This window comes from Alosa sapidissima, chromosome 24 (genome assembly GCF_018492685.1).
Source record: "Alosa sapidissima isolate fAloSap1 chromosome 24, fAloSap1.pri, whole genome shotgun sequence".
NCBI lineage: Eukaryota > Metazoa > Chordata > Actinopteri > Clupeiformes > Clupeidae > Alosa > Alosa sapidissima.
In genome coordinates, this window is record NC_055980.1 from 626,798 (window position 1) to 651,463 (window position 24,666).

General features: G+C 41.2%; 1 protein-coding gene across 4 annotated transcripts in view; it reads right to left on the reverse strand.

Annotated features, from left to right (window-relative positions):
- The window catches only part of cpxm2 (carboxypeptidase X (M14 family), member 2), a 250,882-nt gene that overhangs the window by 20,295 nt on the left and 205,921 nt on the right, over positions 1–24,666 (reverse strand). For 3 of the 4 annotated variants that reach the window (XM_042082909.1, XM_042082907.1, XM_042082910.1), the window contains 3 exons: positions 17,608–17,787; positions 5,197–5,494; positions 3,535–3,674 (listed from right to left, as the gene is read on the reverse strand). In XM_042082909.1, coding sequence (XP_041938843.1) covers positions 3,535–3,674; positions 5,197–5,494; positions 17,608–17,787 — 618 coding nt within the window. The remainder of the gene's footprint in view (positions 1–3,534; positions 3,675–5,196; positions 5,495–17,607; positions 17,788–24,666) is intronic. The other variant, XM_042082908.1, reaches the window with a different exon arrangement.

Sequence of the window (24,666 nt, forward strand, 5' to 3'; positions counted from 1 at the left end):
TGCCCCCTGCGTTGGCCGTGATTCCCCTTTGAAAATCAGAGGTTCACAGGCTACTGTGGCCTTGGTCAGTGGCGCGCCAGCCGTAATCCTGTAGCCTATGTGCGTACAATTCATTCATGAAATCATTCAATACAACAAAATAGCTTGTGTACTGTCTTAATTGAAACATGCTTCACGCACAAATGATAGCCTAGAGCAAAGAGAATGGACATCTCAACATAAGGATACATTAGAAGATGATGATTGGTGTAAACTTTGTCACACAACGTGATAAGCAGTTCTGGTGCTTAAAAACGCTCCATTCAGTCATAAATCATTCAAACAGCAGCTTAATATTTTTCAGGTGTTTAACAGTAGGCCTAGGCGCACTGTATCAGTTATGCCGTAGGCAGTGAGATAATTACTGTAGGCATTGCATCCTGTCACTCTGTTTGGAACATCGCAGTTCGGGTTGATAAGATTCAGTTAATGCGAGTATGGGTCGTCTCAAAGTTTGGGACAACCAAACAGCAGAGTAGGCAAAGCAAATCCTACTTGTTAGGTTACTAATAGCTGTATTTTCTCTAGGCCTAGGCCTATCGGAAATCGTAACATAAGCTCATTGGTTTCTTTTTTCTTTTCTTTCTTGTTCGCGTGTTGGATAGTGAAACGATAATGCATTTAAATCAATGTACATCAGAGCCGATATGGCCAGCCCTGATCTGCTGCTCTGTAAAGGTATTTCTGTCCCACCCAAATTTGCTGAACTACTTGCGAAGTAGCCTATTCATCACAGACATCACATGTATCACACAAAAGAGCTTTTTCTCAGCTTTTAAACAATGTTGGTGGTTAGTTGTTGTGGTAAACGGTTCGCGAGAAAAGTAGCCTAACTTTAATTTAATCATATTTTCTGCGCCCGTCTCCCTACCCATTCATCTTGGCTTCGTGAACTTTCCCTCAACACATGACACACCATATATCAGAATAAACAGCAGACCTTACCGAACACAAAGGTGTAATTAAAGTTTAAAGTTTTTATTAAAGTTTGAAGCACTCCCCTGTACAGTTAGCCATTCCAGAGTAATCCGGTTTTAAATTTGCAGCAATGTCTATACGCATGTCTCCAACTTTGGGGTTGACAATGTGTTTAAATTGTTCAATAGGCCTACATGATTTTATAACAGGCCAAATACAAAATAAATGTTACAAATATCGCCTAGATAGCCTATCTGTAAACATTACAATCAGAGGATATACATATAGGGCAGACCGACACTCATGAGTTCATGCTTTGTTTTATCGCTGGATTTTAGGATAGCCTACTATGGCAACCGATTGCATTCCGAGCTACAGTCAACTCTAGCAGGCATTAAATGACCATATAATTTCTTGATATTACCATATTGTTACTGGGTAAATACCTAGTTATTAGGGGACTGTAAAAGAAAGGGTTACCCATGAAGGGTAATATTTAGCCCATTGACTCAGATGTGATGTAATCAACAGCCTAATGGAAATAAAACAATATTATACAAACCATAACACATAAGAAGCGCTTAAAGAACTAAGTGCATGTTGAACAGGAATGTCTTTAGACCCCTCTTAAACGACCCAAAACTACCACAGGAACGGAGAGCACTGGGCAACTCATTCCACCAACATGGAACCAGTGAGGAAAAGAGTCTTGAATTAGACCTAGTGTTTATGATTTAGAAAAACTCATTCAAATGCATTTACAGTTAAGGACACAATTATTCATACCCCTGCCAAATATTGATCTAATGTTGATTTTCTCTTGAATTGAGAGAAATGTTTGTTCTGACTGAAAACGACACTGACACATGCCAAAAGGTTGTAACACAATGTGGTAGAAACATGGAATCAAAAAAAATAATCGTGTTTATCTTTTTTAACATTTTTATGAAAAATGGCATGTCCAAAATGATTCATACCATTTTTAAATAATCAATGGAAACATCTTTATTTGCTCTCAAAATGGTTCTTACCTACCAACCCTCTCCATGTCTCCACAATGATTGTAGACCACACCTTTTTAGCAGCAATCTGGGTTTTGAGGCAGGAACGATTATTTGCCATCACTTTGGCCTTGTGTTAACTTTTTTGACTGATTGAGGTCTGGACTTTGGCTGGGCCACTCTAAAATGGTGACATTGTTCTCTGTTAACCATTTCTTGCCTTGTTTGGCTGTATGGTTTGGATCATTGTATGGTGTAATGGTCCAATGATGCCTATTGGGGCAGGTCTCTTGGCACACTGCCTGATCTTTTCCTCCAGAATCTCAGTGTAGCCTCTTGCTTTAGTGTTACCGTTTACTTTGAGAAGGTCACCAGGTCCCCCTGGTTGAAAAACATCCCAAAAGAATACTTTTCTAGCCCCCACAATTGAAATGGACATGGTGTCATTGGAGTTTAATGCTTCTTTTTTATGCCAATCTCAGGCCATGTCCCTGGGTCAAAAAAAGAAAAATCCAGCGAAAACTAAATTCTTTGTCCAGGTGTGCCGTTATGAAGGTTTAGCTAAGTTGTGCATGTTTGGAGAAGAGTGATCCATGATCAGTATCCAAGATGACCAAGTGATCCATTTTGAGATGGAAGATGAGATGAAAATGTCAACCACCAAAACACCATCCACAATGTGGAGAATAGCTATAGAAATGTATTAGTTTTTGGGTGTTTTTCAGGCAATGGGATCTAAAACCATACAGCCAAACAAGGCAAGAAACGTTTAACTGAGAACAATATCAATATTTGAGTCCAGACCTCAATCTGTCAAAAAAGTGAGCCAGAGGCCAGAGTGATGGCAAATAATCATTCCTGACTGAAAATCCTGATTGCTGTTAAAGTGTGGTCTAGAATCATTGTGGAGACATGGAGAGGCTTGGTAGATATTACAAGAACCATTTTAAGAGTTGTGAATGCAAATAAAGATGTTTCCATTGATTATTTAAAAAGGGTATGAATAATTTTGGACTTAAAAAAGATGAAAACACATTTTTTTAATTCCATGTTTCTCCCACATTGTCTTACAAACTTTTGGCATGTGACAGTGTCATTTTCAGTCAGAACAAACATATTGATAAAGAGAAAATCAGCATTAAATCAATATTTGCCAGGGGTATGAATCAATTTGTTCTTAACTGTATCTCCAGCAGGGTTGATTAATACAATGGACTTTTCACATGCCTTCCTAAAAAGACTCAAACAGTTTCAGGTGATGCAGCAGCTAGGGTTTTCACAAAAACTAAAAGAACTGACCACATTACTCCAATTCGTAAGTACCTGCACTGGCCTCCAGTAAGTCACAGAATTGACTTTAAAACACTACTGCTTGTTTATAAATCACTAAATATCTATCAGACATGCTCCAGCAGTACACACCTTCTCGTCCTCTCCGGTTATCAGGAGAAAAACCTGTTGATAAAATTCCACGGCATCCCTGGACTGGCAGTGGTGTATGACGATCTTCATGATGAATTTTGAATGAAGTTTGTGTGAGTGTGATGATAATAATCTTGGTAAAATTCCTTTATACCTGTTCCATGAAGACCAAGAGAGATTCACGATTGTTCTCCCACTCCTCCGGCAGCTCAGTCTCATGGGGGAATTTGTCGCAACCCACATACATGGATAGCTCAAAGCAGTTTGTATGCAGGTAGCTAAAGTCATTCATACCTGCCAATTAAGCAGAGCAACTTTCAGTCAGCTGTTTCATGAAAACATTAAGCATTATAGACTACATGTTTATACAATCATTATCATCACTACATAATGCCACTGTAAGAATATATGGATATCCTGTTTACAATGCACAGCATATATTCAGCCACACTATACAGAGCTACGGTCAATGTGATCGGACGATTCTTTTTGAGGTGGAAATGTGTTTTTTACTTCTTTTGAATTAATTTGCAATACTTCTTCTCAATTAACTCAGGAGGTCAGAAAAAATCACCACTATGACCCTTTGGGACTCCCTAGATTAAGTATAAGTATATATACTTTTTTGATCCCGTGAGGGAAATTTGGTCTCTGCATTTAACCCAATCGGTGAATTAGTGAAACACAAACAGCACACAGTGAACACACAGTGAACACACTAATCCCGGCGCAGTGAGCTGCCTGCAACAGCGGCGCTCGGGGAGCAGTGAGGGGTTAGGTGCCTTGCTCAAGGGCACTTCAGCCGTGCCTACTGGTCGGGGTTCCAACCGGCAACCCTCCTGTTACAAGTCCGAAGCGCTAACCAGTAGGCCACGGCTGCCCCAAGGTAAGACCTTTCTTACCTATTTGTAGTAAATTTTGCAGCCTCTAAAGCGAGGACCATGTAGCCTATAGCTCCACAAGCCCGACCTTCTATCTCTATATATCTACTGTATCTATCTATCTAGCTTGGTTTAGCTGTGAGAAATGCCCCGGTCTTCTGCGTCATAGAGTGGCTTGAAGTGGTAATGCAGCCCCGTAATGCAGCCCCAATGTGCATATTTTTGTTTTTCAAAAAATCCAAACGCTGTGGAGTTTATTATCCCATTTATATCACTGTTGCCACTTTGTGTTAATTTGAAGTTATAAAATCCACTTTTTATTGGCTAAAACTGACTTGTTCTTGATGTCGAGTCAAAACATGGAGCATTTACATTCAAAGATTGTTAGGGTGGCCTTTATGTGAATAGAACAATCACACTCTGTTTCGGAAAAAAACAAACAGAATGAAACTCCCCAAAAGGTCCGTTCGAGGCACATTTCCAATCAAACTCTAGAGCAGTATGTTATGTCTGAAATATCTGACAAAATTGAGGCAATAATCTGACCAAAGTTAGTTAGGTCACTTGTGCTGAGAGTTTGGAGGGGGTGGGGGCACACGTTGTTTTGCTTCAGAAATTCGGTTGCTTTCTTTTTCGTTTTACCTTTTGCCTTGAGGTGCCTGTGTATTGCAATTATGTTCTGCTCACACACATTTTATTGATTGGCTACCCTTATCACTTATCTTTACTCTATTTTAAGAGACATCAGCTAAAAAGATGTTTTAAAAATCCCTGCTGTTGTGTCTGGTCAGTCATTTAAATCAGTGATTATTATTTACTCCTTGGACTGCCCATTTGTAATCATCATCTTTAAATTATTATATTAATATGTGGCTTGGCTTGTGGATCCAGTATAAACTTAAACAAATTACTAAATAACACTGAAAGGTGCTAACTCCCAGCTGCAGTATGCCAGGCTGCTCCATTTATAGTGCTGTCTTCCTTAGCAAAGTCCTTAGTGTGACAGACACGGCGCCTGGCATCAGTCATGAGTCGGTGGGTGGAGGCATATGAAAAAGCCAGCCAGCGGAAGATGTGGTCATCTGGTGTTGGTGTCTGCTCCTGTGTGATCCCAAGTGAGCGTGTGCGGTCATAAGGATAAGTCACAACAAGCTCCCCTCCCTGCAGGTTGCCACCAAGAACAAATGGGATCTTCTCCATCCAGGCAATTAAAGCCCGTGTTTCCATGGCAACCTGTCCATAACCAAAATTAGGAAATTAGATCAATACCACAAACAATAAAATAGTGTTGCAGTGAATGCATCTTTTTCATACAAGGTTATGCAATCATGCTTCCAGTTTTGGCTAATATAAGTTTTGTGTCTAGTTTTACAGTCCTTTTTTAACTACCAATATTTCTTGTACATGGTAAACAACGGATACAAAATGAGCATTTCGCAGAATTTTACATTTTAAAATGGTTTATTTTAAAAATGTCTGACCAAAAACTGACCATGTGGAAAATGTATATGTTGATCATATGTTAACAGTTATGAAACTCGGGCTTGATGGCCATTCCAGGAAATGGCAAGAATGCCCTCTTAATGACTTGCATTGGGTATACAGTATGTGTTTCTCTCCTGGATATTGCAACTAGCTATCCACCTCTGATAGAGATTGTTCCAGTTTCCAGATTTTCATCTGGATTTTTACAATATGGGTTCATGCAGATTCTGCACACCACCATGTAGGAAAGCCTTGCCACATATGGACAGGCATGATCTGTGTTTTGTCATCACTCTGTGACCCGCTGGAATTTCCACACTGCAAAGCCCTGAACTTTGGGTTTCAGAGCAGCTGTTATCAGAGACATCCTACCAACTTTGTGGCTCAATTCTGTGGCACTGCAATTCATGCTTCCATGGAAGACTGCCCCACTATAGCACATGGCCACTGTGCCCTCTGTGCTACAGGTCAGCTACAGAGATACGAGCCATGCAACCAGTGCTTCCACAGCTGCTCCCCCTCATGTCTGTTCAGAAATGTGCGCGTCACAGCCTGCCTTGGGGTACCTTCATTTGTATTAGCTCACTGATATTGCAACACCCTGTGCACCCCGTGTCTAAAAAGTGTAGCACCCTGATGTGCGGACACTGTTACATATTAATGTACCCACTGCTAACTTACTTCCAGTGCGCACTGAGCAGTTCATAAACCACATCACTGATAACCATTTTGCTGATTTTGTGTGAATTTTCCTCTCACCGACCCTGCACGTTCTGAGTGTGATTCCCTTGACTGGCCCACGGAGCTATAAAAAGATAGATAGATAGATAGATAGATAGATAGATAGATACTTTATTCATCCCCAAGGGGAAATTCAAGGTCTCAGTAGCATAGGCAAAGCAGATATATTTATATAGCGCATTTCATACAATAAGAGCATTTCAATGTGCTACAGATGCTAAGGAACAGTTTATCAGAAAAACACAATAAAAAGTTAAAACAAGATGAAGAATAAAATATACATTACACATTACACACAACATTCACTAACAGCAGAAAAAGTAATTAAAAGTATATAATATAAAAAACACAACAAGCAATAAGGACAGTAGAAGATCAAGAATATACTAAAATACAAATTATACAAAATAACACTAAATCTAAATCAAGTCTAAAACAGTAACCACATAGTGGGTGATTTAGCATGAGACGCTTGCAATGACCGAGGCAGGGACTGAGCCTGTGATTCTCTGTGCATAGTAAGGTAGTGAGTGTCATGGTGATGTTGCAAATGAGTCCAACAGTGCAAGAATAAGTCTAGAGACCAGCATAAAATACATAACTATATTAATTAAAGCTATAAGTGTGACCACAATCTGGCTGTGGGATGGAGGGAGGATTTATGCATATGTGCTAATATAGCACGTAAACAGTGAAGCAGTAATACAGTAGTAAAAAGTGGCTAGTGGACAGACAGTACACAAACATGGAGAGGGTGGAGAGGCAGACAGACTATCTGTCTGTCAGTCAGTCTATCTCTCCTCTTCCCTTAAGTGAAGCATTGAACAGTTCAATGGCCCTGGGGACAAATGACTTCCTCAGTCTGTCTGTTGTGCAAGGCAGTGAGCGAAGTCTCCAGCTGATCAGGCTCTTCTGCTTTACAATAGTGCTGTGGAGTGGATGACACTCATTGTCCAAAATGTTGATCAGTTTGTTCAGGGTCCTTTTGTCAGATATTGAATTGATGCACTCCAGTTCAGCTCCCACTACAGAGCCAGCTTTCCTTACCAGGCTGTCAAGTCGCCTATCATCCTTCTTCCTTGTGCTTCCTCCACAGCATACCACTGCATAGAAGAGGACGCTGGCAACAACAGACTGGTAGAACATCCTGAGGAGCTTGCTGCACACAAATTTGAAGGACCGCAGCCTCCTCAGGAAGTACAGCCTGCTCTGCCCTTTCTTGTAGAGTGCATCAGTATTGGCTGACCAGTCCAGTTTATTGTCCAGGTGGAGACCCAGATACTTGTAGGTGCTTACCACCTCCACATTGACCCCATCAATTGAGACTGGTAGCAGAGCGGGCTAAGACCTGTGGAAATCCACCACCATCTCCCTGGTCTTTGAAGTGTTGAGTTGAAGGTGATTGAGATTGCACCATTGCACAAAGTCCTCCACCAGCCTCCTGTACTCCTCCTCTTGCTCGTCCCTGATACACCCCACAATTGCAGTATCGTCAGAAAACTTCTGCATGTGGCATGGTGTTGTAGCAGAAGTCAGATGTGTACAGGGTGAACAGGACTGGAGAGAGCACAGTTCCCTGAGGGGCTCCGGTGCTGCTGATCACAGTGTCTGAAAAAAAAATCAACTTTCACAGTAGAGTCAGCTAGACATAAGGTCTATGACAGTGGTCACCAACCTTTTTGAGCCCAAGATCCCTGACCTCGGCCCTGAACAAAGGCAAGATCTACCTTGAAGTGTCAAAAGAGAATCAGAGCCAAAATACTTCCAATTTAAGGCCTTTTATTTAGGCAAATGTATCAGGTCAAAAATATCACATCCTCCACCCCCTTATACAGACGTTAATGAGATAATAACAGTTAACATAGTCTTTAATTACATGATTTTGGTTTTGATTTTCTAATTGGAGTATGTGTTTGTGACAACACGTCATGATAAATTTGATAATGTTTGATCGCTGTTTTGGTATGAAGCATGAAAGCACACTCTAGAAAGTGAAAGTAACCTAGGCCTGGGCCTACGATGCGCTCTGTGTCTGTAGCTGTCTGTGCACGTCTGCAATCGATTACGTTCTTCAAATGGAGAACAAATTCCTGACAGTTCCTGATTGCTAAACTTTCGTTTTCATTTTCTGTCAGTTAGCAGTTGATGTAGAAGCACCTAGCATAATTTGACTTCAACGGTGACAAGTCCTGTTGCGAGAGAGAGAAAGAGAGCGCGCACCTGCAAAGTGGTGCTGTGCGCGTGTGTGTCTGCATGGGGTTATGTTCGGTTAGAAGTTGGTCCGTCCGGTCCCGCATTCATGCCTCTCCATTATTAGATTAACGTTATCAGACAGCACTGTAAAATGTGTACGGGAATTTCTTGCATTATGATGCTAGAGTTGCGGGTCTTGAATAAATCATGCACTATACTCGCAATCCCGCGCTGAAATTTAGGCCCTGTAAACGTTGGCGAATATGCGGGAATTTGGTGAGTGTGTTTTTATTTTTCCTGTTATTCTCGGGATCTACTGGGTAAGTCCTAAAAATCTACAGGTCGGGTTGGCGACCACTGGTCTATGACATGCAGGTGCGCTCTCACACCACAGACGTATCTCTCTATGCAAAGGCAGCACTATGCATGGTGTTTGGACGTATCCAATGATATGCCTCTGCATTAATGTATTAGTACTGTTCAGTTCATCTTGTACAAAAGACCTTTGTTCACTTCTTGGAAGGCTCACATGTGCTAATAAGAATGGGCAATACAACCATTTGGCATATCTGAATAGTGGGGAGGTGTTACTGTAACTCCCCTCAATTGTTTGGTGGAAGGGGGTCACTTGCGCTTCAGCCTGGTTGGTGCTCAAGGAACAGGACGCAGAAGTCAAAAAGGGAGATCCAAGGTCTAACAAGAGCCAAGGAGCAGGACCGGAGCACTCAATGCTTAAAGTGATTTTTATTAGTGCAAACTGACTAACGTTTCGAAGTCGAAGAAGACGCATGGGCATCGAAACGTTAGTCCGTTTGCACTAATAAAAATCACTTTAAGCATTCAGTTCCCCTCAAATGTTTCTCTTAATCAAGATCCTTGAGGGCTCAAAGCCAGTTCCTATTGCTTTGTGCAATATATCTGCCCAGCGTGTTGAATCCAATGTGGACCTCTTCAGAGGAGTACAGTAAAGCACCACTTATCATTCCTAATCACAGCACAGACATGTTAGCCAACCCATAGACCAAGCATTCTACTTTATATTCTCCCTCCTCTTCAGCTCATTCAGCACACAGAGTGTGTCAGGAAAAACATAAATTGATTCTGATTGCTTTCTACTGGCCAACTCAGTCATGGTTTGCAGATCACATTCCACTGCTGGATGGCCATCCTCGGCAGATCCCATGTCACAAGGACCTGCTGGGTCAATTGAGTGGACCAGTTGGCATCAGGCTCCAAGGCCAATGGTGTCTGAAAGTCTTGCCCCTGTACTGGAGAGATTGCTTGATGATGGCCTCCCTCATGAGGTGATAGAGGCCATTCAGAGGGCTATAACCCAAGGTGCCTATATTCACTATCATGGCATGGGTTCGTAGATTGGGGTGCTGAACGTAACAGACCGGCTTCAGGTCCTTAACAACCGTCCTTAAGGACGAACTCAGAGCACAAGCAAACCAGAGCCGTATAGAAAGACATTGAAACAAAGACACAAGGTGCTTGAAAAGAGGAAAGCAGACTGAATTTCCTGTGTGCAGTACAGGAGACATCTCATATTTTGTGATGTGTCTAGAAAAGTGAAAATGTGGGAAGTATCATAATTTACAATAGCATTTTTCTGCCTCCCCTGTGTTGCCGAGACTATCGAACGCCTTGCAACAGAGACTCCGGTCTACAGAGGTGACCTCACTCCAGGTGAGTAGGTTTGAGGGCTACTTTCTAAGACACCGTATATGGGCAAAAAACATTCATGCGCAATGCACTGAAATACACAGGAGTAGTGAACTCAGCCAGGAATTGCGGAAAGAAAGTCTTATGCTCCAGGGCAGTCAAAAAAAAACGAATATGCTTTGCTAGCAAACTTATTGTTTGTGAAACTAAGTTCTAGGACCCGTTGTGGTCTAAATGCCCATCACACAAACAAGGATACGGAAATCTGTCTGATAAATACAAGTGTATTTAGGGATAGAACCTAAATTGTTATAGATCCATTGTGATGAATTATATTTCATGTGTTATAAGAACTGTCTTCAAGAAGAGCTTTCATTTTGACTAAACTCCCCTAAGAATAGGGTAGTTAGTTTCCTCTTAGCCCCAGACGGGCAGACAAACGTCCGTAGTAAGGAGTTTTGGTAACACTTTACTTGACAGTATCGCCATAAGAGTGACATGACACTGTCAAGAACACATGACACTGTGTCATGGAAACCTAACCCTAATCCTAACCCCAACCCTAACCATAACTCTAAACCTAACCCTAACTTGTTAAGACAAAAAACGAATGTCACTTAATAACAGAAGCGTTATGTCATAAATGTTTATGACCTGTTTATGACACGTTCATGACAGTGTCATGTCACTCTTATGACGACACTGTCATTTTTGACCTCTCATTTTTAAGAATGACTAAACAACTTTTTGTTAACACAGCTCTGAAGTTCTTCCCCATTTTATTGAGTTACACATTATGAAGTACGAGCCAAGGGCATAGGGACTCCGAGACAAAGAGAGACTCTGAAGTAGTCCACCTTTGTCAGCCCCAAACCCCAAATTAGGGAATTTGATTCAGATAGACAGAACCTCTCAGTCAACCCCCTCGTACATCCTAAACCTGTTGAAAAGGGGCCCTCGCACCAGACATATACACTGAAAGATACTTCCTCTTTTGCTACAATGTGGAGAATACAATGCAATCAAGCATTATGGGTGATGTGGAGTCACAAGCTGGCAGCAGATGAAATGCTTGAGAGAGAGAAAAAGATGCGGTTTTAAAAGGATGTGACCAAAGCAAGCCAGGCGATATGCCTATAAGCCCGACGGTAATTGTAAAGCAATTTACAAAAGATTCACTAAACAAAAATGCTGATGTGGTACATAAAAATGTAGCTAAAAATGTGGAGAATGCAATGCAATCAAGCATTTTGGGCGATGTGGCGCCACAAGCTGGCAGCAGATCAAATGTACGTGTAAGTGTGGTGCTATTTTAAGCCTTGTTGTGCTACCGTGTAAGTGTGGTGCTATTTTAAGCCTTGTTAGTGGTATAGAAATAGCGATTACTTTTTACTGTACGTCTGCCCCAAAGGCTAGCATTAAACGCTTAGCGGTTTGCAATAAAACTGGTCATACAGTTGGCATCGCTTTCAAATGGCACTTCAGTCGCGCATTACGAGGCATGAAGCTGCGTGAAGCTTTAGTACCACTTTCAGCCACTGTGCGTCGCTCTGCCACTGTACATCGCTCTGCCTGCCGCCCCTTCTGAAAAAGCTCGATTTACCTCGATTTAGGCTACTTGGGTATGGCTTAAGGCTTGACTACACGGTGGTAACGGAAATCGAAATTTGCTGTCTACATTATTGTCAGTGTTGGGTTAACGCAACTACGCAAAATTTTCTGTACAATAAACAAATACATCTACTTTATGCTGCAGAATTACATTCATATTTGGAACTTACATAGTCCAATGCATCGTTACACTACGTTAGTGTTTCCCAAAACCATAGTAGCAACGAACGTTTGCAACCACTATCGTAAAGTTGTGTAGTTACAACTACACCTCTCGACCTGTGGTAGAATGCTAGTAGAAGCATAGTTCCAGGGATCTTCATGTCAAAGACGTCACTGACGCCAGTTATTTGTTTACAAATTAATAATTATAAATATATTTAGGTTTCTAATTGATATTTACACTTCTAACCACCATACATCCATATTTTAAAATGCCCAGGGCAGAAAATACATACATTAAAAGTCAATTTGTAGCCATGTGCACGTAAGTAAAAGTCACACACCTGCAGATAATAATAAGGTGGTGCGCACTTTTTGACGAGTCAGCTGAGAATATGTAGCCTTTGATTTTCATGGAGGGGTCCTTGTTAGTTTACGCAAACCAAGCCAAGAAGGCTGATTCTGATTTTGATAATATGATCTGCACAAAAGATAAACTTAGGTAAACAACAATGTCAATATTGTTGTCAAAATCTTAACCCAGATTCGAACTCTTGGACAGGGGACTGGTAACTGCTGTGCAACGGCGGCTGTCATCTGCCGGCCTTAACGCAATGCGCCACAGAAGTATGTGCAGGTGCCCATTCACGTGCTACTAAACGTCATTAACCACCTTAGTCCAGACTACTGAAGTTTGGAAACTATCATGTTCCAAACTTACAGAACTATGTAAGTACGACAGTTTTGGGAAACAGTCGTAATTTACATGTTGGTTAGTTGAACGATGCATCCTGTTAGTAAAAAGCTAACCTCCGTAGTTGTACGGGAAACGCAACCCAGATCAGCTTGTAGGCCATTAGCAATCTGTTTATTTTATTTTATGAAGCCTACACAGTAGATCACATGCCACATTCTCACTTTCAATAGACAGAGGTCAAGTATTGAGTATAAAGCAATTAAGATAGTACCCTATACAAAAAGTACTTCATACTATCATAAAAATTCGTTAAAACGAATAGCATTTTGCAACTTGACAAAACACTGGATTAAATATCGTGGCCCGTGGGGAGATCACATGCCAGTTGCCTCTCCCTTCAGTGCTATGACTCGTTCGGCTGTGAGCTTGTTTCGCCAAAAAAAAACTATTGCAGATATCAATGCATCTTTGTTCATGGGTTTGGCCTCACAGCAGAGGCTTAGACAACTATGACCCACGTTTTGCTTTCGTAATTTGCCCTACTTATTGACTGCAATGTAGTCATTTGACTGCTTGACAGGTTATTTTTATTTTTCTGTACAATAAACAAATACATCTGCTTTATGCCGTAGAATTTTGCACTTGGCCAGCCTATAGAACGGGCACATTTTGGAGAGAATAGAGAATGTACACACGCAAGAATCTGTAGGCTATTTGTGGCGGGTTACCAGCAAACAATGTTTAATGCATTAACTCAAGACCTCAAACGTTTTCTAAACAATAAAAACAGAAAGGATGCAGCAGGCAGCAAATGTAGAAGAGTAATTTCCAGTGGAAAAACAAAATGCTGAATGAAGTCCAAAGCTATGAAGGCATATCTGGCAAGTTGTTATTTTATGAAGACGTAAATGGTTGCGCTATAGGCCTCAGGGCTCCAGACTAACTTTTTGTACTGGTTGCACTGGTAACTTTTTTCTTAGGTGCACCAGCACAAAAGTTAGGTGCACCCAAATTTTCAACCACATCGCATTTAACACCGCAGCAGGTTCACTTTTTTTCCTTAATTACTGTCCTATATAGGTTGTCCTATGACTTATGATTTACAATTCTACAAGAAAAGTAATTAATGAAGTGTTGGTGCTTTAAGTGCTTCACTGAGCTGAAATTTAAACTTAAAACATCTCAAGATGAATTAAAAAAAAATAACATTAATTAAAGGAGAATTCCGGTGTGATATTGACCTAAAGTGTATTGAAACATGATACCGAGTGTGAACGTATGTCTCATAGCCCATCTCGGCTTGTCCCCTGCACTCCAAAATCTGGCGCTAGTTAGCCGATGCTACCAACAGCTTTTTCAATAGTGGTGCTTCGGCATCGGGCTAGCCATGCAAATAAATCACTGTTTTACACCCATTTACGAAGCTCAATGTATCTCCACACTTCATTGGTAGACTTCCGAGGGCCCTGACATTTAAAACGAGACATTGAGAACTTTGAAAAAGCACTGGTAGTTTACTTACAAGACGATTTATACAGACAGTACCTTCATGAAGTTTAGCGTTTGCAGCCATCTTGAATTTAGTCACGATAAATCGAGCAACGAGTAAGAATGAACAGGTATGATAAGGGATCAGATTACAAAAATAATTCAGTGGAAATGCATGGATTCCAGTTGCTGCTACTGGAAGAAACTGGAATCCATGCATTTCCACTGAATTATTTTTGGAAGTCGCACTCTGGAGCCCTGGGCCTAGTCAAGTTTGCAAGGAGACATAACGCGTGAACATGCCACACTATCCAGGGACGCGCTCACACAGCAGTGGTAGGGGGGGCAGGAGGATTACTGTTAGCGCAGGCTTTATATAAAATTCTTCAACAGAAGCCTTATTAAATAAAGGCCTGCCTCGAATGCAGGCTTGCCCAAAATAAAGGCCTGTGGTTTGCGCAGCCTACAGTAAGTAGGCTAAATAACAGACGCGCCACAATATGCGGTATGATGATTTTTTACGAGCAAGATGTTTTTGGTGCCCTACGCGCACTGCATGTTCTTAAATAACAATGAAATATCATCAGTAATATTCGACCATTATTTTGCGTAAATGGGCTATGCATTGGGTTAGACACCAGGGGCCATATTCACAAAGCCTTTTATCTTACCACTAGGAGTACTCCTAAATAGCAATAAAATATTTTAGCTAGGAGTTTCTCTTATTAAGTTATTCACAAAGCCTTTCAGAGCTACTCTTAGTAAGGAAAAATGACAACTCCTAAACTAAGAGGGAGTCTTCGTTGCTATGGATGACGTCATTTCTCAGGCACGAGCTTGACTGAAGTGACCACCTTCATTGGCTGATGATTGTAACGCGGGAATAGACCTCTCCAGAATAAGTCCCGCCTCCTAACTTCCGTATCCATCCAACTTCCTGGCGTCGATTGTCTATGGGAAATAACATGGCGTTTTGAAAGATCGTACCTGTCAAACTCTGTAGATGACAAAGTAGAAAAAGCTGCTGGGCAGATTGGCCTACACACTTCTGCCATCTAGTTTCCACTGGATTTTTTGATTTTTGGTGCCGTTTAAGTAGTATAGTCTATAGTATACTACTTAAGTCGGAACTATCCATTGTAGGCTACGTAAAAATAAACTTCCAAAACTAACGAAAAATATTTATCTTCTTTCAGGTAATTCAAAAGTTTCCAAAAAGTTAAAAACAGATGACGTGATGCGCGTCATTGACATAATGCGCAAATAATATAGCCTAGATATTCCAATATATTCGAATACATGTGTTTATTTTAGAGGGAAAATTCAAACGTAATTTTTGAGCAATTTTGACAGCCCTAGTCTACGCCAATCGGCTATTAACACCTTCCACCTAGCCCCGGTGAGTGGGGGTCGCTATAATGCGTGTGAAATAGCACCAATGAGTAGCCTATCCGAATAGCCTTAAAATCCTTAAACCTGAGAGAGGAGGGAAAGGGCGAGTGGGTAGGCCCGAAACGTTAGGAAATCGTTACGTTAGGAAGTCATCCAATGCAGATGTAAATTAGGTAAATAATGCAACCTTAACAAAACCGAACTCTGGGATTTATTTATACATTTATTTTGAAGTGTTTCAGTTGATTTGATGTCAGATTTACATGATTCAAACGTCCCTACCAAGGCAGGCTACTTGCTGTAGGGTTTAATAAGCCCAAGTAATGTATCCATAGCCTACCATTCAAATATGTGTTTCGAAAACCCAAACTGACTTTTTCTATATTATTTTTTAATCATTAGTAAAACAAAAGCAAACAGTTTATGTCTATGAACACAGTTTGTAATGATCAATTCTGAGCTGCATGACATCTGCTGCAGCTCTAATTATGAAAAGCCAAGTGGATTGTATGTGACTTGTCTGTTCTGAAAACCTATAACCCTTATGAAAAACAATTAAAGACCTGTTATTTTCATTTTTGGATTAGACTAGCCAGTCTCTATGCTGTTTTCATGGACAGCAAGACCCACTTCATTCATTGTTTTAAATAACGTTGTTTGTTGCACACGCCATCTCCAGTGGTTCACTTTTACTTGCGCAGCAGACGCGCAGATTGGATGAGCGCTGACACCACTACCCCCTAATTGCATGTCTCTTTATTTGATAACACTAAATTAAGACATATTTTCTAATCAGGAATATGTTTAGGCTAGTTTATTTTTTCTTTCGGTCCGCGGTTCCATAGGCTACCATTCAATTGCAGCACATTATCCGCGGACTAGCAATCTCCTCGTCAAGGAGGCCCTATAAGCCTGCAGATCATAGACAGAGAAAGCATGCTCTGGGAACAGAGCACAGTTGCCGGCCTAGTGTAACCATGGGTAGGCCTATTTGGATATATCGTGTTAACTGTAACCCACCCTCTGAAGCCTTTCGTGATACATAGAAAATACTTTTTAATGAACCTGACGTGTTCTTCATTCTCAGATTTTTACTTAAAGGAGAAATCTGCCCGATTTTTTCATGGATCTTGATCGCTATACTGCAAAAAAACACTTATCTAATAAAATCTAACCAAGTGTTATTAATTTTATATCAAGATCAAAAAATCTAGTCGGTATTGTTGTAAGTATAAAGAGACTTACCTTGCACTTTCTCGTAGAATCATTTGACTTAATTTAAGAAGAGTTTAACTTTTAAGAGGTTTCATCCTGAAAACAAGCAAATTTGTCTGCCAGTGCATTAAGGAAATTTGTCCTAAGAACAAGCAGTACTGGCTGCCAGTGCAGTGCGTTAAGTAAATTTGTCTTGATAAGATTCCTTAAAATAAGTCAAAGTCTTCTTACATTAAGTCAAAATTATCTTTCAAGAGATCACAAGGTAAGTCTCTTCATACTTGAAATAATACCAAATAGATTTTTTTGATCTTAATATAAGACTAATAATGCTTGGTTAGATTTTATTTTTTGCAGTGTAGACATCACCGAATATTGTCGATAGGAAAAATAATGACAAAAATAGGTGCTACCAAACTGGAGTAGCTGCAGCTAATGGCCAGTACTCCCATTGACCTACAATGCTAGGTCTGGGGGCATAATCTAAAGTCCTTACGTGACAAAACGATGCATTTTCTACTTATTACCTGTGAAGAAACCATTTGAATTCAAAGTTTAGAGTATAGTAAAGTAAGCAGTAAGCAGTAGAATATAATAGGGCATAAAGGCAGGGAATACTCAGGGTAAACTAAAAGGATTGCTAGTGGGACAGGTTTATAGCTTATTAGATTGTGCTGATGTATCACTCGTGACTAACCGTGCCATTTTTAGATTGGTACCACTCAGGAATGGGCACATGGTGGTTCAGAACCTTACGAGGGACCAAGTTCCGGATTTCAGCCTCCCACAGGATGGAATTCAGATCTGGGAAATTGTGATGAATGTCAAAGCCATCATGACTCCAGCGTCCAAGAGACCAGCCCCCCAACTCTGATCCCTAAGGGATAAGATAAAATAGGTGCGTTCAAATTTGCAAACATAGGCGAATGTTTGCAAACAACATGTGGGGGTAGTTCTCCGCGAACATATAGTGAACCTGGACATGAGCTTGATGAAGGTAAACATGCTTTTACAATGGAATGTTAACATCAAATCGTTCAAATTTAACTGTTCAAAAAAAACATGTTCACCATGAAGGTTTGCCACTGTTTGCCAAATTTGAATGCACCTCATATTTGCCAGCCGTCATTCTACAATATGTCAAGTAAAACATCAATATGCCCAATCAATATTTGCTAAATATTCTGCAACATTTACTGAAAATAAGTGAAAACCTTAATATATATTTTTTTCCTTTTGTAAGATCCTGGGCTGTTATATCTGTGATGACTTCCTGATTTATGTAGTGATTTATTAATGTTATGATAACAGCACTGTCTTCCACAATTTCACAACACATTGAAACTTTCTTTCTCAACAGTGAGTTTTTAAATGACAATTCCGGCGCAAAATGAACCTAGGGGTTAATAACACATGTGTACCGAGTTCAACCGTTCGCTGGGATTTATTTTCATGCTAGTCGAATGTGACCAGTTTTATTGCAAACCGCTAATTAGCGTTTAACGCTAACCTTCGGGGCACACGTACAGTAAAAAGAAATGGCTATTTCTCAAAATAGCACCACACTTACACGGTAGCATTATGAGGGTCTCTACATGTAAACCAAAGCATTGAGAACTTTGTAAGTGCATCTGGTTAGGGTTGCCAACTTCCTCGACCCCAAATGAGGGACACTTCAGTTCCAATGCGGGACCCCCAACCCCCCCCCCCCCCCCAAAAAAAAAAAAATATATATATATACATACAATTCAAATGGTAATAATGACAAAGTAATTTTGTTTTTATTTTATACACTTCTTAAGAAATACTACCGATTTGATGCTGATGGTGCACTGTCACTTCAAGAGCATTGTCTACACGGTAGGCCTATTCATAATATTTTGCCAGCTCCATTCAAATATAGCCTATGGCTAGTTGTCTACAAACTCTAACATTGTTTGTGCCACATTTATTAACAATGATAAGTATATTAAGTTGTTATAAACAACCTTCATTCCTGTGGAAATAGAAGCATGTAATGATGCTAGCTTGATATTTTCTGTTTGCAATTAAAAGTGAATTATGAACCGATAGCCACCTAGCTATCTGAGTGGAAAGTGTTTCAATTGGCAATTGGCATTCATGTAAATGCTTAGTTTAAGGGAAACGGATTAAGACTTCAAGACTCACCAATTCAATTCCATTACAGAAAGGCAAAGACCACTCTTCATATTCTATCACAGTCTAAATCACAGTGCCTGCAGCCTATGTCAAAGTGCCCTCACATTTTATAAATAGTCAGTAGTGTGAACCAGATAACTCCGCAATCTCCTCGCGTTGTTTTCGTTGTTCTCATGATTTCCTTTTAAAAGTTTCTTATATTAAAAAGGTGAAATCAATTACCAACAATGACAAGCCAGCTGGAAACTTCCACCCTCTCTCCCTCTCGTTCCCAATTAAAACGAGTAGCATAACGTTCAAGTTAGATCTGGTGCATAGGCTAATGGAGACTGAGAGGACCCAAAAAGTATCATCGTTATGTAAGATGCTGTTGCTGCATTTTGACATTGTAATCAAGAGTGAAAAGCAGTTTGCAGTAAAGCTTCTCTTGGTAAATTGTGGTGCCCCTCTGTCCCTTGGTGTCGTGCACACAGTGCGAGATGCGTGTGGTTGCGGTGGCACTGGACACTTTGTGCACTTACAGTAGCCTAGTTACAGTAACAAGGCCGCTGAGCTGTGACTGAAAATCGGGACTGGAGCTGTCCCTGACGGGACAAATCAAAATCACCCAAAACACGGGATGTCCCGCACAATTCGGGACGGTTGGCAACCTTACGTCTGATTCACATACAGGCAGGTGATGTGAACTAAAATCAAACGTAATTTGCTCAATATAGGCCTATCAGAAATAATAGCTCCGATGTAACATAACTTGTCTAGTGTACTTACTTAGTGGATGTCCATCTGGTCCCTCTGGTATGGATCGCCGCCTCCAATTTCTTTTCGGGACATGGAAAAAAGTTTCAACTACAGCCCTGTTTATCAATGAGGGGAAATCCTCAGACTCTACAAAACACTGCATCTCTTGGGTGTCGCGACGCAACAGGTCCCACTCCATGCAACACAGGCACTCCTCTTCGGTGGCCATAGCTTCACAATGTCCGCAGGTACACCACCAGTTTCCAGAAGTGCGAGGCTGTGTGCGGCATTGACTACAGGTAGCTCTCTCTCATAGCCCTTTCACGGAGCTCCCGCAGCTCTTCGTCGATATATTCCGGCTCGAAAAGATAAGGACGTCCATCAAACCGAAAGGGTTCATCCTCGATGTCTTCAAATTCGTTCAAATAACCTGCCATCTCTTATGTCTCCTGTTGCGTTCAGTGCTTCTCTTATGCGCTCAGTGCTTTCTTTCGGTAACAACGTTTCACGTGAGATTCACTTCACATCCCAGAGTTCTGTTTTCCCACGGCGCCTGTCTGGATGTGAACCAGACGTGAATGGTAATGTTTTTCTTTTTAATAAACTGCCTGTACACTTACAAAGTTCTCAATGCTTCGGTTTACATGTAGAGACCCTCATTATGCTACCATGTAAGTGTGGTGCTATTTTGAGCCTTGTTAGTGGTATAGAAATAGCAATTGCTTTTTACTGCCCCGTCTGCCCCGAAGGCTAGTGTTAAACGCTAATTAGCGGTTTGCAATAAAACTGGTCACATTCGACTAGCATGAAAACAAATCCCAGCGAACGGTCGAACTCGGTACACATGTGTTATTTACCCCTAGGTTCATTTTGTGCCGGAATTATCCTTTAAATTATGAATCAAGTATGTCTTGACTCTTTATAAACAAACCTCAGAGCAAAAGGGACATTTCATTAAGTCAATTTTTTGTTAGGCTATGTGATGACACACCATTAATGCTACACAGAAGGGTATACCATGATCAGACAAAATAAATGCAATAATGGCTGTGCGTTGACATTACAGCCCTGTTGGGAAAAAAACAGCCTGACCAGCTAAAGATGGTTTGCTGGTTGACCAGCTTGTTTGACCACCCTTTGATGGTTGACCAGCTAGACCAGCAAATCTCTTGTGAAAACATACCTTCAGCTCGTTTACCCAGTTTACAATGGTGATCCAACTGGTATTGCTTGTCGCACCACCTCAAGCTCGTCATTTTAGTTGGTGTGGCTGGTCTACATTGCTGGTTTAACTGGCCATGCCAGCTTATGTTGGTCATTCTAGCAAACCAGCACGACCATCTTACACCAACAATGTCAATCTTGGCAAGCTGGTCACCAGCATGACCCTCTTACACCAGCTGTATCCAACATGACAGGCTGACAGCTGTATCCAACATGACAGTAGTGATTGGACTTGAAAAACTTTGGACTCGGTATTGCCTTGGACTCGAACCTCTTTTGACTCGGTCTCAACTAGTCCTGGTCTTGGACTTGTCTTGGACTCGACAAAGACGGTCTTGACTACAGCCCTGGACAATACCAATTAGAAGCCACACCTTAGTGAGCTTAATGACTACAGGCCTGTGGCTCTAACATCACATGTGATGAAGACAATGGAGCGACCCCAGGTATGCTCAGACCCCAGGTACGCCATGCACTAGACCCGTTACAGTTTGCATACCAGGAGAAAGTGGGCGTGGACGATGCCATCACTTATCTTCTACACAGGACACATTCTCACCTAGACAAGGGGAAAAGTGCTGTGAGAATCATGTTCTTTGCTTTCTCAAGTGCTTTTAACACCATCCAACCCCTCAGACTGGGAGACAAACTCTTGCAGATGGGTGTGGACGCTCAACTGGTAACCTGGATTACAGATTACCTGACCGAGCGACCACAGTTCGTCAGACTGAAGAACTGTCTCTCTGACACTGTGATCAGCAGCACCGGAGCGCCACAGGGAACTGTGCTCTCTCCAGTCCTGTTCACCCTGTACACATCTGACTTCTGCTACAACACCGAGTCATGCCACATGCCGAAGTTTTCTGACGATACTGCAATTGTGGGGTTTATCAGGGACGAGCAGGAGGAGGAGTACAGGAGCCTGGTGGAGGACTTTGTGCAATGGTGCAAACTCAATCACCTTCAACTCAGGCTGGTAAGGAAAGCTGGCTCTGTAGTGGGAGCTGAACTGGAGTGCATCACTTCAATATCTGACAAAAGGACCCTGAACAAACTGATCAACATTTTGGACAATGAGTGTCATCCACTCCACAGCACTATTGTAAAGCAGAAGAGCCTGATCAGCTGGAGACTTCGCTAACTGCCTTGCACAACAGACAGACTGAGGAAGTCATTTGTCCCCAGGGCCATTGCACTGTTCAATGCTTCACTTAAGGGAAAAGGAGAGATAGACTTCTCCGCATAGTCTGTCTGCCTCTCCACCCTCTCCATGTTTGGGTACTGTCTGTCCACTAGCCACTTTTTACCACTGTATTACTGCCTCACTGTTTGCGTGCTATATTAGCACATATGCATAACCCCTACCTCCATGCCACAGCCGGATTGTGGCCACACTTAAATACCTTTTCTTAATATAGTTATATTAAGATATATAGATATAGTTTTTTCTATAGTTTTTTTTTATATTACCTTGCCTACTCTCTTATATGTCCATATTTATTTTATGCTGGTCTCTAGACTTTATTCTTCCACTGTTGGACTTACTCATTTGCACCATCACCATGACACTCACTCACACAGAGCACCTTACCTTTAGCCTAGAAATCTAGACGCACCCTAGTGGCGGCAAATTAATTTGCTCAGCCTGTACGTCTAGTATCGAACCATAGGGATTTCTATTGGCTTAGCACCGTGGATGTTCTCCAATCACAGCGCTCTATTTTGTTAGAGAGTCTTAAGGCGGGCTTAACAGGATAACGACAGTCCTGCGACTGTGAACAACAAGGAAGGTGGCTATGGCGAACGAAGAGCGGTTGTTTGAATCGGCGTTGGCGTCAACTTTGGAGGAGTTGGACTTGTGCTTTTCTTTGAAAGTTGAGCAACACAATGCACTTAAGTCATTACTTTCGAAGAAGGATGTATTTGCCGTTTTGCCGACCGGATACGGATATGGTCGTAGCGCTGGCCTATTGCATGCCTAGGCAGTTTGAAAGACAATTCTCTGCCCGCCCCTTGGATTAAGCGAGGTGAATGGTTCGATGCCAGACTATACATCTCAATGATATAGGATGGCCCCGCCAGGCTACCTTACCTTACTATGCACAGAAAATCACAGGCTAGGTCCCTGCCTCAGTCATTGGAAGCGCCTCTTGATTAATCAGCCACTATGTGGATACTGTTAGAATTGATTTAGATTAAGTGTTATTTAGTACAATTTGTATTTTTAGTATATTCTTTATCTTCTGCTGTCCTTATTGCTTAGTTGTGTTTTTTATATTATATACTTTTAATTACTTTTTTCTGCTGTTAGTGAATGTGTGTGTGATGTCTGTATGCTACTGAGACCTTGAATTTCCCCTTGGGGATCAATAAAGTATCTATCTATCTATTTCTTTATCAGTTTTCTATGCATTTACTTTTCATGGATATATTCATTGTGTAAAGTTTCATTTTGATAGGAGTTAAAAAAATAGCCCCATTGAGGTGCATTGTTGCCTGGCCTTATTGGCACACATCTCGGATTGATGAGAATTTAACATATTTCCTCAACTAGGATTTCTTAGGACTTTTAGTATGTTGTTCTGGAAACCTCATATAAATGATTTATGCTGGAAAAAATATTTTACAGTTAGTCGGTCGTAAAACGCTACTTTCCCTGGACTACTATGCACAGTGCATGATGCGCTTGGTGGTGATCACTAATCAGGCAACTTTTTAAAACTGAAAATTTTCACCTACAAGCTCCTCACGTTCCATCTTTAGCTAACTCCATAGACAATAAAATAAACAATCTTGTTGCTTCAGGTTTTGCGGCCTCTGTTACATGACATCAGCCCCCCACAAAGGAAATAGGTAAACACAATGCGTTTTGCGTTAATATTTCATAACGTGTTATGAATTTGTGTTATGTACATGTGTTATGTACTTTTTACTTTATTTTACTGGCTAACTCCCTCCTCTTTCAGTCTATGCTTCCTGCTCTGGCTCCGTTCGTTCTTCTAATTCCTTGTGTTTTCTGGTAGATGCTCCGTTCGTTTCCATGGTCTCTCGCGCTGGTTTCACCGCAAATTGCGCGCAGCCAATGAGACTATGGGCGATGTCATCACATAGCATTACGGCACAGTGGTCATGGAAAATGTAGGAAGTACTGCCAGGGGGATATATCACCGGCCAAACTGGCTAGTAAGTTTTTATTAACACCTGGCAAAATTAATTTTAACCCGCATTTGGCTGGTTGGCGGGTGTTAATTTAGAACCCTGCTTACAATTCCAGCAGCACGGGCCCATGCTGCTGATGCACCCTTGGGAAATGACTAACTTTAACTGACTTACACTCGTTGTCCCGTGTCAATGCTGCTGGTGTCAGTCTAAAGGGGACGGTTCAGGAATCACGCATGTACATTTTTACCTCTACTGGAATGTGTCAAAGACGTTAGCGGGGAAAAACTCGTATAACATTGTTTTATCATTCGTTTTTGACCATCAAACCAACTGAAATGACCATAGGATGTTTGAATGGAAGTATCCAGGGATGGGTACATTAACCAGATCAGCAACAGCGCCATCTATCCATAGAGTCTAGGCCGTAATCCACCCTTTGACCTGCATTATAATAATAATATAATAATAAGCT